The sequence below is a fragment of the Fistularia commersonii genome, chromosome 27 (assembly GCF_037954325.1).
Source record: "Fistularia commersonii isolate RoL2024-O1a breed Wild chromosome 27, RoL_Fcom_v1.0, whole genome shotgun sequence".
In the NCBI taxonomy this organism is placed as follows: Eukaryota; Metazoa; Chordata; class Actinopteri; order Syngnathiformes; family Fistulariidae; genus Fistularia; species Fistularia commersonii.
Window position 1 is genome coordinate 1,567,563 of NC_141310.1, and position 15,840 is coordinate 1,583,402.

The window sequence follows — 15,840 nt, forward strand, 5'->3', positions numbered from 1 at the left end:
TCTATCATTATTTTCTCTGACCCCCCCACCCCCTCCTCCCCCCTTCCCTTCTTCAAACACACACACACACACTGAGTGTCTTTAGCACTGACACAAACTCAAGTCTCGGCCAGATTACAGAAAATAGAGTTGGGTCCATTTCTGTGTCCATTCCTGTCAGAGACAAAAGGCTGTTTGTGAGGGAGGTCAGGGCAGTGCTATCGTTGTGGGAACATAATCAGTCTGTCATTTCCGCTGGCCATGTGCTGTTGTTATCCCCAGGTCCCCTGGAAGAATGGGCTGTTTGTGCTGCTCCTTATGTGGCAGTGATAAAGTTTCTTACAGGAGCGCATATGTGTTTATATCTGCAGATATGTAAGTGGACATAAAAATGCTTTGTCTGGCATCTGTCTGCATCCGCGCCGCAGAAGGTGAGGCCGCTGGGGGGCCGGTGGCTTTTTCACCATCTGCACAAACGGCGTCAGTATGCGAGCCGGTCGGAACAGGAAATGAGACATCGGTTGCTGATTGGCCACAGGAAGACAAATTATATCCCCAGACAGCGCCATCTGACTGGGGAACACAACACGCTCGGCTTACCTAGTACAAGGATGGTAGAGCACTGGGGGGGTGACAGGTTCTATTTTTGAAAGATCAATCACCGCGTGACCTGTTAGCAGGAGACATTTTGGTCAGCGCAAAACAAACAAACAAAAAAAAAAAGATCACTTATTTCTGCCAAAAGTGAAGCAAGCACAGAGTATGATGTCGTGACGTCAGGTTTGAACAATGACTTTTTTCAGGGGTAGGGATAAGAATCCCATGCCAAACTGTCAGTTTGCGGGCCAGATATTATTAGCTATCGAGAAAACACGTGTCAGCATCTCTCGCTGTCTTTTAGAGTTTAACTACCACCCCGGAGGTAGCGCCGTGAGCGAGCGCCTCCTCGAACCGTCCCTCTTGTGCAGTGAGGTCTTGAAAGATTGGAAGCCAAGGGAAATAATGGTGATTTCATTGGTGTCCTTTGTGCAGGTCGCTAACAACCGACTGAGGTTTGGGTTTTCTAACGTTATTTATTGGGACCGTCCCAGTTGGCATTTGAAGATGGGGGCGGAGACGAATCCAGGGCCAAAGATTTCAATGAGAAGTCATGTAGATTTACAGAAAAGAGAGATATTAGCTAACACTCCAGCATCCACTCTGCAAACTTTTCTTCATGATGAGTGGAAAAAAAGGGGGTTCCAAGTATTTTGAATGAAAGCCATCTCTGTGTGGTTTTTAAGACTGCTGTCTCTCTCTGGGTTCAGCCTTTGAAATACAGTTAAGACCTTTGATGGAAGTTCTCTGCCAGCCTCACGGAAAAAAAGAGGAAAGATGTAAAAGAGGGTGAGAGAGAGGAAGATGAAGGCAGACACAGAAGCAGAGAGAGTTCTAGGGAGAGGAAAAGAGAGAATATAAAACTTTGAATGTTTGCTGGATTTGGATGTTAACGCCTTGCGGGTTTTCTCCCACCTCCCGACAGCAACTGTATGCCGCCCAGCTTGCCAGCATGCAGGTTTCACCAGGAGCCAAGATGCCTCCGCTCCCCCAGCCCCTCAATGCGAGCGGGCCCATTTCTCCCTCCTCTTTGAAGAACGACAAGAGTTCCTCCAGCCCCATCGCTCAAGTAAAGGTACAACGCCCTCACCCCGTACCCACCCGTCTCGGGGTCTTCGTTGCGCTAAATCCGGCATGCCGTCGTAGTCGAGCCAAAACATTGGTAACAATACTGTTCAAACTCCAAGTCTTAGCTTCTAGCTGCCCCTCTCTGTCTTTGCCAGAGAGCCATGGATGTGGCTGCTATGGCAATTTTAACACAATTGAAAGTCGTCCTTTTTTTTTATTTTTCTAATTGCTCCTCAAATGGAACAAAACACGTTTGGAAACCGAATCCAACGAGCCAGCTTATTTTTCCGTCGTATGGCATCAATCCAGTAGACCTCTGTGCAGACTAAAGGCCATAAAAAGTCCATCATCTCCCACTCGCTATGGTTTGTTAATGATCAAAATTATACACCCATTTGGAGTAGTTTGGTATAATAATATTGCGACGGAGAAAGGTCATAAATCATGTGACGGTCCCGGGCCTGCTCTAGGAAGATTGATATTGGATTGTCATGTGTGTCATGTATCGGATTGAGGGTCTTACTGAGCATCGGACGGTTCCCTATCGAACAACACAAAATATAGAAATTAAAGTTTCCTCCTGTAAATGGTAAGCAAATACAAACTTGAGTCCTCCTACTTGGATCCACAGTCCGCTGGAATGAGATTGCCTTTAGTTTTGTTTTTTCTTCTGCGTTCGGCTTCACTGCATGACAAACTGTTATTGGCACAGCGAAAACAAGGCCTTGGGGCACTGTGTGCTTGAGCCATATGTTTGGACAAGGAGACACATGGGTTTTGAAAAAAGATTGTTCACGACAGAATGACCCTTAATTTGATCTAAAATATGGCTACATTCCCAGTTTGTAGATTATTGGGGATTTGAGTCTTTTTAAGAAGTCTCTTGTAATATAATAAAAACAAATACATTATAGATGAAATGATTTATCAGTGTGAATTTGTTTTCATTTGCAGGGAAAATTGTTCATAATAATAATAATAATAATAATAACAATAATAATAATAATAATAATAATAGCGCAATTTGGCCCATTTTCATTTTGTATTTTCTGATTGTGAGCTAATTTTAATATTATTTTTGTTTAAAATAAGAAATATATCAGGTAAAAAAGCTGCTAATGTGAACAATTTTCCCTGCAAATGGAAACAAACTTACAGTGATATTTTTTTATTATTTACACTGTTAAGGTTATGTCATTTTCTGACATTAGCCAAGCTATATACACACACACACACACACACACATATATATATATATATATATATATAAACACACACATATATATACTGCTAAAAAAATAAAGGGAACACTTAAACAACACAATGTCACTCCAAGTCAGTCACACTTGTGTTTACTCAAACTCAAGCAGCACTGATTCATTTTTACTTGTTTTAAGGACATTACATCAACGTTGGATCAGCCTGGAGTGTATTTTGCCACTTTCATTTTGAGTGTGACTCAAAATCCAGACGTCTATGGGTTCAAACATTTGATTTCCATGATCATTTTTGTGTGATTTTGTTGTCAGCACATTCAGCTATGTAAAGAACAAAGTATTTAATAAGAAGATTTCATTCATTCAGATCTAGGATGTGTTACTTTAGTGTTCCCTTTATTTTTTGAGCACTGCACACACACACACACAGACACACACACACACACACACACACACACACACACACACACACACACACACACACACACACGTATACACATACATATATATGCATATCACATATACAAATGCATGTTTATTTCTTAACTCATACAAACTGTGGAATGATTCTTCAAAAGAAAATACAATTGAAAAATATATATATTCAAAGAAAGCACATCAGAAATGTTAAGCCAAATACGTGTAAATGAGAAATAAAATGAGAGAACAAGTTAATGAAGTAGATAATGTGCGTGGATATTTGATGAATAGAACAGCTGTCTTTGATCACCAGCGGTGCCATTATCTGGTCATTATTTATTCTTCGAACCGGAGTGCAGATAGAGAGAGCAGGGAGGAGGAGAGAACAGATGAAGATGTACAGAGAGGCAGAATCTGCTTTAATTAGTGCGAACAAAGGTGCGGGGCAACTGTGAGGAAGATCACAGTGGCACATCTCTGCCGAGAGGATGGATGGGGAGGAGACGAGACGAGAAATAAGCAGGAGGTGCGGATCGGGATAGGGATCCTGTAATTATTCAAGGAACATGGGCAAACTAGCCAGAGCACCTCAAAAACGTCAGGATGCACACACACACACACACGCAAGCACGAAAACACGGTTGTATGTGCCCGCTCTCCAACTCCCATCCCGTGTTACCCCAGGAGGAAGGAACGCAGCCGCTGAACCTTTCCGCTCGACCAAAGACGACAGAGTTGGTCAAATCCCCGACATCACCGACACAGAACCTCTTCCCCGGCTGCAAAAGCAGCCCCAACAATCTCATCGGCAAGGGCAGCATCACCAGCCCACTCGGAGCGGGGCTGGGTCGAGGGTCATCTCTGGGTAAGGCTGTGAAACCCCCCACACACACACACACACACACACACACACACCGCCACTCCCGATCTGACTTCGAAAAAAATTTTTTTTTTTTTTTTTTTACTCCGTCTGCGCAGACATCCTGTCCAGCCTAAACTCCACCGCGTTGTTCGGGGACCAGGACACGGTGATGAAGGCCATCCAGGAGGCTCGTAAAATGAGGGAGCAGATCCAGAGGGAGCAGCTACAACACCACCAGCAGGGGATGGAGGCCAAGCTGTCCGCCCTCACTTCAGTGGGACTCAACAACTGCAGAGTTGATAAGGTGAGTAAAATGATTCTGATGCTTGTTTCATTCTATTACTCATTGATTTTATTTTTATTCATCTGGGGAAAAGGGTAGCAGTTGTGCTGGAAGGCAGCATTTCTGTGCGATCTGTGGCTCATATTGAAAACGAATGTGGTGGATTGAATTTTAAGATTTTGCGGCTGTTTGCATTTAAACCTTTTAACCGTACCTAATGCAGTTTCCCCCACTGTTTTTTCTCTGCAACTGAGAGATTTTTGAGTTTCGACTTTCTGTCTGACCACAATAAAATAAGTGGAGGAAAGTGGCTAGAAGCGAACCGTACAGCTTTCTGTTATTCAGAAGTCTATATTTTTTTTTCTTTAATCCAAATCCAGGGTGGTCATATTGATAAGTGCTGGCATAACCAGGGAGTACACACGTGTGTTTACCAAAATTAAGACGAACTGGTGTGTGTGTGTGTGTGTGTGTGTGTGTGTGTGCGCGAGCATTCAGAGGGCTGGGCGTTGTTGATGTCGGCGCGAAGGCCGTGACAGGCCATGGCAGTGCTCGTTGTGGGACGAGAAAACTCTGAAGTGTCTGCCCATTTAAAGCAGACTAGCAGCCCCTCTCCGTCCCTTGATACGGGATGGGGCCGCTTTGTACGGGGGGAGCGCACACTCCCAGGGATTCCCTTTAAAAATATCTTCAATCGATGAGTCAATCAAGGAGAGAAAAAAGCTGTCCTCCTCTCTTCAGCTTGATGCCGTGTTGCCAGTTGGCTGTGAGGAGCAGGCAGGAACTGGGAGCGATGCTCATTAATTTTTCAGCACCTGACACTTTCAACCAACAGCCCCAACTAGGTCAATGTATATGTAAAAAAGTGAATGAATATCTATTTTGATTTTCCTCTAATTTGGTGTTTGGAAGAGATCGCTGTCTATGAAGGTGGCCATCATCTATGCTCTTAATAACGTGACAAATATAAATTATTACAGCCTGCTGAGGAAAAAACAGTGTTAAGAGTTTATTCTGCGTAACCCGAGAAATAAAAAGTCTGAATTAGACCACAGTTTCCTCTTGTAATAATAGTGTTACTATTTCTTAATACACTGTAATTACAATTCCCTTTTGGATTAAAAAAAAGGAAAGGGAAGAGAAAGAAAAAGGCAACGTTGTGCAGGAAACACTTCCTGTGTGACGTTTTGTTTATGTTCGCGCATGTTTTCTGATTTGGACCCGAGAGAATGCAGATAGGCAGACCCGGCATCTTTTTTTTCCAATTTCTTAAACAGACAAAATGGGAAACTGCTTTTGTCTGTGGTGCCATGTGGATGATTTTAATATGATGGATCACACCGCTCCCCATGAATGCCCACCAGGTGGGCAGAACGGAGTACCCGCTCCAACAAGCCCTTGGTTCATCTGAACTGCTGAAGGCTTTGCGGTGTGTCAGGGGAATTTTATCTTGTTTATTTTCTTGTTAGATTTAATACACGTGTCCGCTAGGCCCAGTGGTACGTCTGTGCCACGGTCTGTTGTTTTCTCGATGACGAGGTTAAACTTAAAAGTATGCATCACGGTAGCTCCTCTAACGGCCACAATGTGTTATGGTTTGACCCTGAGACAATGAGTGGAAGTCAGGGAAACGCGCAGCACGTGCTGTTTCTTTCGGACTCGGATGTTTAATGAGTTGCTTTTCTTTCCTGAAAAGACGAGACCACATATTTTCAAATAATTTCCTTTTTTTTTCCTTTTTTCTACCTGAAACTTGCTATCTTAGTTCATTTTTGTTGTTGTTGTTGTTTTTGTTTCTTTAATAATGTACAAAAATCTATTCTTATTTATACTATTTTGTTTTTTAATTTTGTTATTACCATATTGCTCAATTCAACCTGATCGATATAACGTCACTACTTTTTTTTTGTGATACAACCCCTATTAGACGGCTGTGGATATAGAGGCACACTTTATCAAGAAGTCTAAAAGAATTGGCCCATCATCCTCACCATTCTACTGCCATTAAGAGCAGGGAGTCGTAATTCAGCGCTGGAATGAGAGGGAAACTCTGTTTTGCTGATACAGGGCAACGGGCTGGGACAGTTGGAATACCTCTGTTGTAAGTTCCCGCATAGTTCAGTTACAGAATACAAATATTTCAATAAAGCGCCGCACCAGACGCAAATATGATATGGTCTTCAATTGTGCCCTTATCAGTCTCTTGTTTTGAAGTTTATCATAGTGAAAGCTAACACAGAGAAGATTCTGGAATGATAGCATAAATGGGATTAAAGAGAGGTTAAGATCATCCATTACTGCTGTTGGAGGGGGATATTAAATATTGATTTATCCCACTGTAATGACCGGGTAGAGGAGTGGGTCTAAGTGCTGCTTACGAATGGATCAATTCATCTTTTCTTACAAAGTGTGTCTGATCAGGACAATACATTCCACCTGAACCTACACCAGCGCATCCTTTTTTCACCACTCAACCAGCAGCATGTTGTCTAGTTCAGTGTAGATAATCTGTTCTCCTGAATTTAAGCCAACGTCAGACATCCGCACTTTACAGGAGCCATATTTCTTCCATATCCTTTTTATTTGTCAGACAAGTTCATCCCATCAGTAAAATAAAACCTTTTATGACATTTTCTGAAATGTATCTGTTTGAAATATTAATCTGAAGGTAGTATTGTCGACTTCTTTGTTCCATTATTTACTATCTCTCCCTCACGGAGAGGAGGCTTTTACCTAGAATATGTCAGAACGCCTGCAGTCAAATGATGGCTATTCGAATCCATTTGTTACCATTTGAATTGTTTCCCTTTATTATGTCCTGCTATAAATGGGCATGCTCTTTTCCTTGGGTCACGGATGAATGAATATCATGTATCTGTGTGTTTTCACTCAGATACTCTCAGCAGAGTCTCGGTCATGTGACCGTCAGCAGGTCATCAGCATATAGGAGCTTCTGGAAAATATGGCCTGTAGGTCAAACGTGTAGTACCTATTTATTCAACCGACCGCTTTGGTAGGGAAAACAATCATGAATGAGAAATGGATGCGCAAAAGGAGCGTGCTTAAATATGAAAAAAAAAAAAAAAAAAAAAAAGAAATACAGATATAAATATATATTTCCATGAGGGCACCATGGGATGAGAAAACAATGGACACCAGTGTTTACATTTGGGAGCCTTGATCCATGCGCTTAAAGACTAAGGAACCTCTCATTCACTGAAAGCACACATAATACGAGGCTTTAGACGGGCAGAGAAAAGCACAGCGAAGACGACAGGAAGCCAATGACGAAGGGGAGGAAGGCTCCAATGAGTGCCCGGCCAATTTTGCCGTTTGTTTACGGCCGCTCAAGTAGGCTAGCATCGTCGCTAAAGCCCAAAATAGTCATTCGTAACTGATTCCAAGTCTGATATAGCGTAGGCCTCGCTTTCGTGTCTTTGCGATGACCTGGGAGGTTCAGTGGAATAGATAAATAAATAAATCCTCTGCTGACATCTTCCTAACTGGAATCAAAGGGTGAAAGGCTAGTATTAACCTATTGAACTGCCCCCGCTGCCCCTCCGACACCCCTCTCCTCGGTATTGACGTCTCCAATTGTCTATTTCCTGTATCTAAATCTCAGCGTGTAAATATTTAGACGGAGCTTGCGCTTGTGCTGCATAAAATCCCTTCTCCTAACCTATTGGCTGTAATCGTTACTCCGGTCCCTCCTCCCGTGTGTGTGTGTGTGCGTGTGTGTCGGTGTGGACATGTATGCACATGTGTGTACGTGATGCCAGAACTCTATTCAGGCAAAGCCCTCACAAAGACTTTGAATATAAGCTTGTCTGGTTTGCAGCCCTGGAAGCAATTTTCTGCTCCTTTTCGACTGCTGTCTTGGAAATTGCAAACCAAGGAGTTTTGGCTACACTGTAAATCCTTGGCATATAAGGGTTTGCCCATCCAAATTAGATTATGCTCCCGCTCCAAGACACTAGCCATAGCCAGCCAGTGGTATTGTGAAGATTGCTTACATTAATGCTTTGTCGGGTTCGTCACGTCGGCCAAAAGAATCAAAATAATATTTGACTCTGGATTATATGCGCGTGCGTACGTGTGTGCAAATGTGCGTCTGTAGGCCTTCGCCCCCCACGTTATTATCCAAAAAGGCATCAAACCTCAGTTCAGTCATTTGGCACCGGTGTCTCCATTATTGACCACAGCTGTCATTTTACATGATGAATACATGGCCCGCTGCAGCGCCGAAGAAGCGAAAGACCTGCGTGCGACAAAAGATGGAACTGCACATTAAATATTGGAAATATCGTCATGGAACGACAGCCGCTGGGTTTAGTTTGAATATGAAAGGTGTTTTGATAATGCAATATTGTTCAATATTCCAGACCGGCCCGGTTTGGTACTGGGCAGGTCTGATAAATCGCAGCATTTTAGCCCGATAATAATTGATAATATTGAAAACCTGTCATAATAGGTGCTGCTTTAGTGGCGGCGAGCGGGCATCTGGATAAAGTACGGGAAAGTACACTACGTCAGAAATATCCAGAGGGAGATACATATAACAAAAGTTAACCACTTGAATAGAGGATGCTTGATGCGAAATTCTTAGTTTTAATTGTATAAAAAAAAGCAAAGAAACACTCACACGCACTGACAAACCAACAAACACACCCACTCAGTGAAGAAGTGTAGACCAAAGAAAAGTCATTTAGAGTAATGATAACATGCTTTGTTTTATTTTATTGTCATTCTTATTAAAATTAACAAGTCATGTCACCCTGGCACAAAAGCCAGGGTGTAGTTAACCCACCCCATCTTTCGCATAGTTCGGCGCCCCAAAGCCCCTTAACTTAATTAAAGGGCTTTCTGTTTTAAACAAATGAAGCGACGCCCTGGACGCAGACACGGGACTGAAATAACCGGGCCATCTCAGGCCCGTGTGATGCCGAGGCCCCGACGATAATGGAACAGATGCCAGCCTTTTGTGGCCGCTACTGTTGATTCTGCCGCTGCCCGTATTACACTTTACGAAGAGAGAGCTCCGGGCTGAAAAGAGAGCAACGGCGCAGTCGCCATGAAAGGAGCTGTGGTTTTACCGCATGGATGGATGTGCTTAATATTTAAATGGCTCAAAACTAGCAAAAAACTACTGGAAAGCTGCAGGCTTATAAATAACAGTGCAACTGGTTACAATTGAAATATAAAACAGATGAGGCGCTGGCTTGCGAGAGGCTGTGGCTGCGTTTAAGTGCAGTCTTTTGTCTTATTCAGGGCTAGGAAAAACTGTTGAGAGGTTTCATCTGAGGCCCTCGGAGTCTTCACTTGAGGGCCAAAGACCACAGTGATGAGTGAAACCTGATACACAAAGCCCTCTATTGTGGTCAAAAAGCAATTGCCTTGGACTTACCACATACCAGGTGTGTGATATATTCAGACCCGGTTCAGCACATTATCACACATAAGTGGCTGTTTGGTGTTCTGCAGCTGCGTTAAAGCTTCCAATCATAGAAATGTTAAAATATATGCAATCGTATACTTTCCGTAGCACGGGAATGCGCGGACGAAATTGTCGGATGACCTAAGAAATGTCTAACATCGGAATCATTTGTGTGTAACTGAAAGGTATAAGATGTCTATATGTGAGCATCTGGTTATGTTGCCAGTTGCAAGAATCCATTAAAATGGTTTTATTTCTGTATTAATCGAAAAACAATGACCTTCTCTCACATTCAAACTAGCGAATGCACAACCTGATTTATATTGCTTGCAATCTGTGTGTCTAAAATATACAAATGAAGAATTGGAAAACAAAGCTAAGTCGCCCCCCGCCACACACACACACACACACACACACACAAAAAACACCCTGGTTTATTTGGATTGCAGTCTAACGTGCTCATCTGTGTATTTCACTTTCATCTGATCGTACCCGGGCCATATGGCTTTTGTCTATAGCCTGGCGCTATTTAAAGTGAAGATGTTTGAGGAGCGTCAGAATTGTCAGTGCCTTGCCTAAATGTGGAGCAGGAGAAGGCACAATGCACAGGGGTGTTCGCCGACAGTCTTTGCCCAGAGAATACCCACCGGGGTGGCGAGGCTGCAGGCCTCCAGCACTTGGTCTGCCGGATGAAAGCTGCCTTCAGAGCGTCTGCGCGGCCCTTCTCGGTTGCGTTCACCCGAGAAGGTCCACGCCCGCTAACCTCTCGCCTCTTGCCTTGCCGTCCTGTTTCCACACGATTTGCAACACCCACCAGGAAGCCGCATGCGGGATTGAAAACGGCCACCAAACCGGGAAGACAAAAGGCAGCCCGGGCAGGGCAAGACGAGATTACCGTGGGTGGCGGCTGTCCGCCTCGGCTCGGAGCGCGTGGCTGTAATTTTAGTTTTGGGGTGGAGTGCCGCCTGTTGAAGTCATTTGTGGGAGGGACTCGTCGCTTGCCAGCGGTCAAGTGAAAGAGGAATGGCGTCTAGTTATATCTTTTGTTTCCTGTCGCTTTATCTGAGCTGCACTTCATCATTCGTTCCGTTGCCCGCTTTTGTTCAGAGACGTTTGCACGATTTTGATGAACGATATCTTCGGAAAAACACCCCATGCACAAAACTTTTAATATTCGCTGTTTACCGAGAAGCTCCTTCTGTTTTTTTCACACCCCCGCCCCAGTCCCCTCCCGCCCCTCCGCCCCCTTTTCTGGCAAGACAGCAATCCTCTCCTGATGCCCAATGTCCTTTGCTACTCCTCTGTATAAGAGTGATCAGTAAAAATTTTACGACACTATAAAATAATAAAAGTGCCACTAATTTACCACTGCAGTTGATATGTTGGCAATAAAGACGCATTACTTATCAGAATATGTTCAAGCTTCAGAAAAAAATGCAGAACAGATATAAATTACTTAAGTGTTACCATATTATACTCAGTATATAAAGTTTTATGAAAATTTGTGGTGCCATATTGCAAAGATAGTCTAATGGTAATTAGCATATCTAACACGGGAAAGGATGGAAGAGTTACTGTGGCATCAAGCGGCGCATCTCTAACACTGCCTCCCTGGACTCGTTCATTCACTCACTCAGTTTTGATCCGGAGCCGGCCCCGTCAGGCACCTGGGAGGTCCGGGGCGTCAGTCGACGGCGGGGGCGACATTCACAGACGCGCCGCCGTTCTCTCTCTAATTCCCACCTACGGACGATTTTGGAGTCTCGAATTAACCCGCCGCATGGGAGGGACTCGGCGGGGGGGGGGACTCGTAAACACTCCACACAAAGGCCTCGGTCGAACACAGGAACCTCCTTGACGAGACACAAGAGTGAGCCATTGACCCACAAGCTCGTGTGTTCAACAAAAATCTAAATATGAAAAAAAAAGTGATATTTTGTTTTCAAGGTGAAGTGATTCTTTGTCAAACCATCCTCAAAGAAGAGCTTCCTTCATACATACTTCATACATACCTGCCTGTTGCGTTGATGCTCGTGCTTATCGCACGACGTGTGCATTGTATAGTTTCAGCACCGGGGGCGCGTTATTAATAAAAATCCACTGATGGATGGCCCCCTTCCCCCTTTTTCCTCAGCCCAATGCAATGTATAATGATCATGAGTTTATAAAATAACTTGACTGATCAGTGTGAATCGGCGAAGCGGAGAAGAGGGACGAGATGACTGCGTTATTACAGACATGCAGTATCCATAAATGCTGTGCATTCCTACTGGACTGTCCAAATAGCATCCGAAGCAGTCCATTGCCCACCCGGCTAATCTTAACATCAGTCATTTTGTCATCGCCCTGCTAGCTTCTTTCATTAAGCGCAATAATGTGGCCGGGTGATGAATACCGTTCGCCACGTGCACGCATGCTCGCACATGTGTTGCTTTACACGAGCCGCGACGTCAAGAGAGGGAGAGAGAGACGCAACGCATTCCATCTTCGCTTTACAAAGCGGTCCCCTGCCCAGTGGGGACCGTCACATATGTCATAATTAAGAAACACTTAAGTAAGCAAAGGGCCTTCAGATAGACAGGCTCTAATCACAGGGCATGAGCAGGTAGTGGTTAATTGTATATCACAAGCATTCAGCTGGCCATAAATAATGACCCCTCCTTCAGATATAATGGTAAATTGCGCCACTCTTTCACGGCCCTTTCTTTTGAGGAATCGTTCTTGAATAAATAAAAGCCACCAAAATCAAAATTCTATGAAAGGTCTCAAATGGACTAGAACTATCTCTATCCTTCATCTTGTCATCTTTTTTAAAAGTCGCCAGAGAAAAGCCCCCCCACCCCCACCCCCCAAACGTCCATCTCTCACACAAACATTAACAGATCGGGTTATTGTGTTTTTTTTGTGACCGCGACTGAAAAAAACAACAGCAACAGAATTAATTTGATGACTTTTATTCATACAAATGCAGAGAGAGCATGTGTGTGTGTGTGTGTGTGTTTGCGCGCATTTTGTTTGGACGCGCGGGGCCGAACGGCCGACAACAAAATGGTGCGATGCATTACTGAGAAGGGGCTAAAAGATTTATGCATACGTCGGTGTCAGTTTGCATGGCAAGGGAGCTGTTAGCGCGCTTCCAGGGACTCCTCCTACCTGACTGTCTGTTTTGGCCATATGATATAGGCTTGTTTAGAAAAGAGAGGGGTAGAGGTCAGGGAAGACACAGTGCATCTTTGGCAGAGATTGAACGCTCGCCCTATGAGTAAAACAAATGCTTTTATTCTGAATGGTGGCAACATGCCTGCTTTTAGTGTGATCCAGGCGAAAGCTTGAGGGGGGGAATTATTTGTATCATGCAGAGTCAAAGTGTCCATCTCCTAGTTGAGTCTTTAGAGAGGAAGACAGCCCTTTGCTAATGCCCTGTCTATTCACTGAGGAAGTAGGTCATTCAACAATGGAGCCAGCAGCAGTCGGCACTCTCTCCTTGCATAATACATTAAGTGTAATGTGCAGCAACTATTCAGAGGCCCCCGAAAGCTGTTATTTTATTCTGTAAATGCACACGGACATGACATTTAATATTGTCATGGAGCGCTGAATGACAGGGTTTCATTGTGTGTCAAGTACGACATGATGCCAAGTTTAATCTGAGCTCAAAGCGACATGGCAAACGGGAAAACATGGTGTATTCTCCCAAGCAAGAACTCTGAATAAATGATGGGAGCTGAGCTCTGGGCACTGCAGACTGGAAGGGAGGATGTAAGAAGAAGATTACAGAGGAAAATCTGAGCACTGCAAAGAGGGCCGCGACCCCATTGTGTGCTTGAGATCACAAAGTATCCTTCTGTAAATCTATTTACAGCACCCCTGGCCTTTACTGTCTCTCTGCCTCCTGTCATCCATTATAACAGCTGCTGAATAGAGCAATGAGAAATAGAAATACTACATCTAGCTCATGTCAAGGGGCCGCTCGTTCAAAAGAAACTCCATTTTTCAATGGCTCGTCTCGCTTCATCCGAATTTCAGGTTTTCTTCCAGGGTCGCGACTCGTTCCCCCGGACAAACTCGAATCGGTGCCACGGGGCGGACCTAAAATGTTTGTGTTCTCCTTGCAGGAGAGGGCGCATTTCGAGACCATTGGGCACCACCTAGGCAAGCTGGGAGAGGAAGGAAAGATCGGCCACAGAGTTATCGACCTCACCCGGCCGGAGGACCTCGACGGTAAGTCCACGAGTGGCCTCTCTCGTCGCTTTGTACTTCGCACGGATGATTTTATAAAACCACTCAAAGTCACTTTAACGGTTAAGTCATACGAATTGCATTCAATCCCCCAATGGGCGGTAGGGACGAGTATGTGGAGTGTGTGTGTGTGTGCAAGGGAGATAAAGGGGGCTCGGGTGAATGCCGTTTCGAATGAGTCAAAGTTTTCGCAGGTAGGTGAGTCGGAGAACAAGGGTGCCTTGGGACAAAGATGGCTTTTTTCCAAGCCGGCCTCCTGCTACTTGTTGTGCTTGTTTGAGGCCCTGCGCACAGAGGTGTAAATTTTAGTTACACCACAGTGACAAAGCGTCATCTTCCTTTGTGGCCGTGGCTTGGACACGGGAGCAAGGAGTACTTGAGTGCACCAGTGTTTGTCTGACATAAATATTTGTGGCTGTTTCCATGGCACTTTAGAGCTTGAGCAAAGTGGGGGGAAAAAAAGTTCCTGACTCATCTTTGGTGCCTTCCCAAAGTTTCATGGCAGACGGATAGCTATTTCTCAGGACAATGTAACCCATCGGTATCATTCCCGAGTATCCACGACACCCCTGCCCCCCTTGAGCTTCGGCCTGTTCGTCGAACGTTTCGTGTGAAAAATAGATTCTTATTTCTGTAGAAATGTGTTTTAGCCACACAAAAGCCAACGTCTTTTTAAAGTAACATCACACCCAGCTCCGAAGATGTGAATTAGCGGTCTATTCGGCAAATTGATTTACACATTTTCCCATGCGCGCCGCGGCGGCGACGGGTCCCTTCCCAAGTACGACTCTGCGAACAGATGTGCCTCCCGTGCTCGTCCTCCTGGTGGGAATCTTCCTTCTGCGGCTACTGTGGAGCCTGAACCGAAAAGGAGCGCGCACCAGGGCAGTTGTGTCCTTTTAAGTCCTGCACAAGGAAAGGCTTATGCCAGACGCCTCACATCACCGTTCCCAGTGGGCTATGGATTAGGAGCAAGCAGAGGTTAAAGGAGATGAGAGGTCCTCTTCCCAGGGGGAAATGGCTGGGAGCCAGGGCAGCACACATAACTCAAAACACACAGTTAACATTTCTTCTCTTGCAGCACATATATATCTGTCTGTCTCTTTCAGCCTCAGCAACAGCAAAACACATATGTTTGAATGATGTGAAGCAGCATTTTATGATGTGAACCACAAAGTGTTTATTCTTCAGAGAACATGTTTACATTTAACCCCCCCCCCCCCAGCTCCAGCACTAATTTGGGTCGGGCTCAGTGGCAAACCTTGATATATAGCATATCTCAGTCTATCCAAATGTGATTTTGTGCTCTCTTTAATAACCCGGCGAGCACTGACGCACTTCTTTGTTGCTCTAAAGTCATCCTTGGATCGGGGTTTGATAAGAAGATAAAGATAAATCTTACAGTTTTAGAGTATAAGACCTCCATAGTTACATTTACAATATGTCTGAGCAATATTTACATATTCAGCTCATCTTTCCCTGTTGCACAGCAACGTCTATCTATCTATCTATCTATCTATCTATCTATCTATCTATCTATCTATCTATCTATCTATCTATCTATCTATCTATCTATCTATCTATCTATGTTTACACACATTGACAAATCGTCATCTTAAAATAATCTCTGAGTCCATTTTTGACTTAATTTTTTTGCCAAAATCGACGACCCAGTCAGCACATGGCTATGGTTTTCTGATGACAAAAAAATGACTGAGCAAATTATTTTAAGAAGGCAATG

General features: G+C 44.3%; 1 protein-coding gene across 9 annotated transcripts in view; it reads left to right on the forward strand.

Moving 5' to 3' along the window:
* sox6 (SRY-box transcription factor 6) overlaps positions 1-15,840 on the forward strand; it is a 128,212-nt gene that overhangs the window by 100,369 nt on the left and 12,003 nt on the right. For all 9 annotated transcript variants that reach the window (XM_086174481.1, XM_086174474.1, XM_086174473.1 and 6 more), the window contains 4 exons: positions 1,502-1,651; positions 3,966-4,146; positions 4,260-4,447; positions 13,976-14,081. In XM_086174481.1, the coding sequence (XP_086030607.1) occupies positions 1,502-1,651; positions 3,966-4,146; positions 4,260-4,447; positions 13,976-14,081 (625 nt within the window). The remainder of the gene's footprint in view (positions 1-1,501; positions 1,652-3,965; positions 4,147-4,259; positions 4,448-13,975; positions 14,082-15,840) is intronic.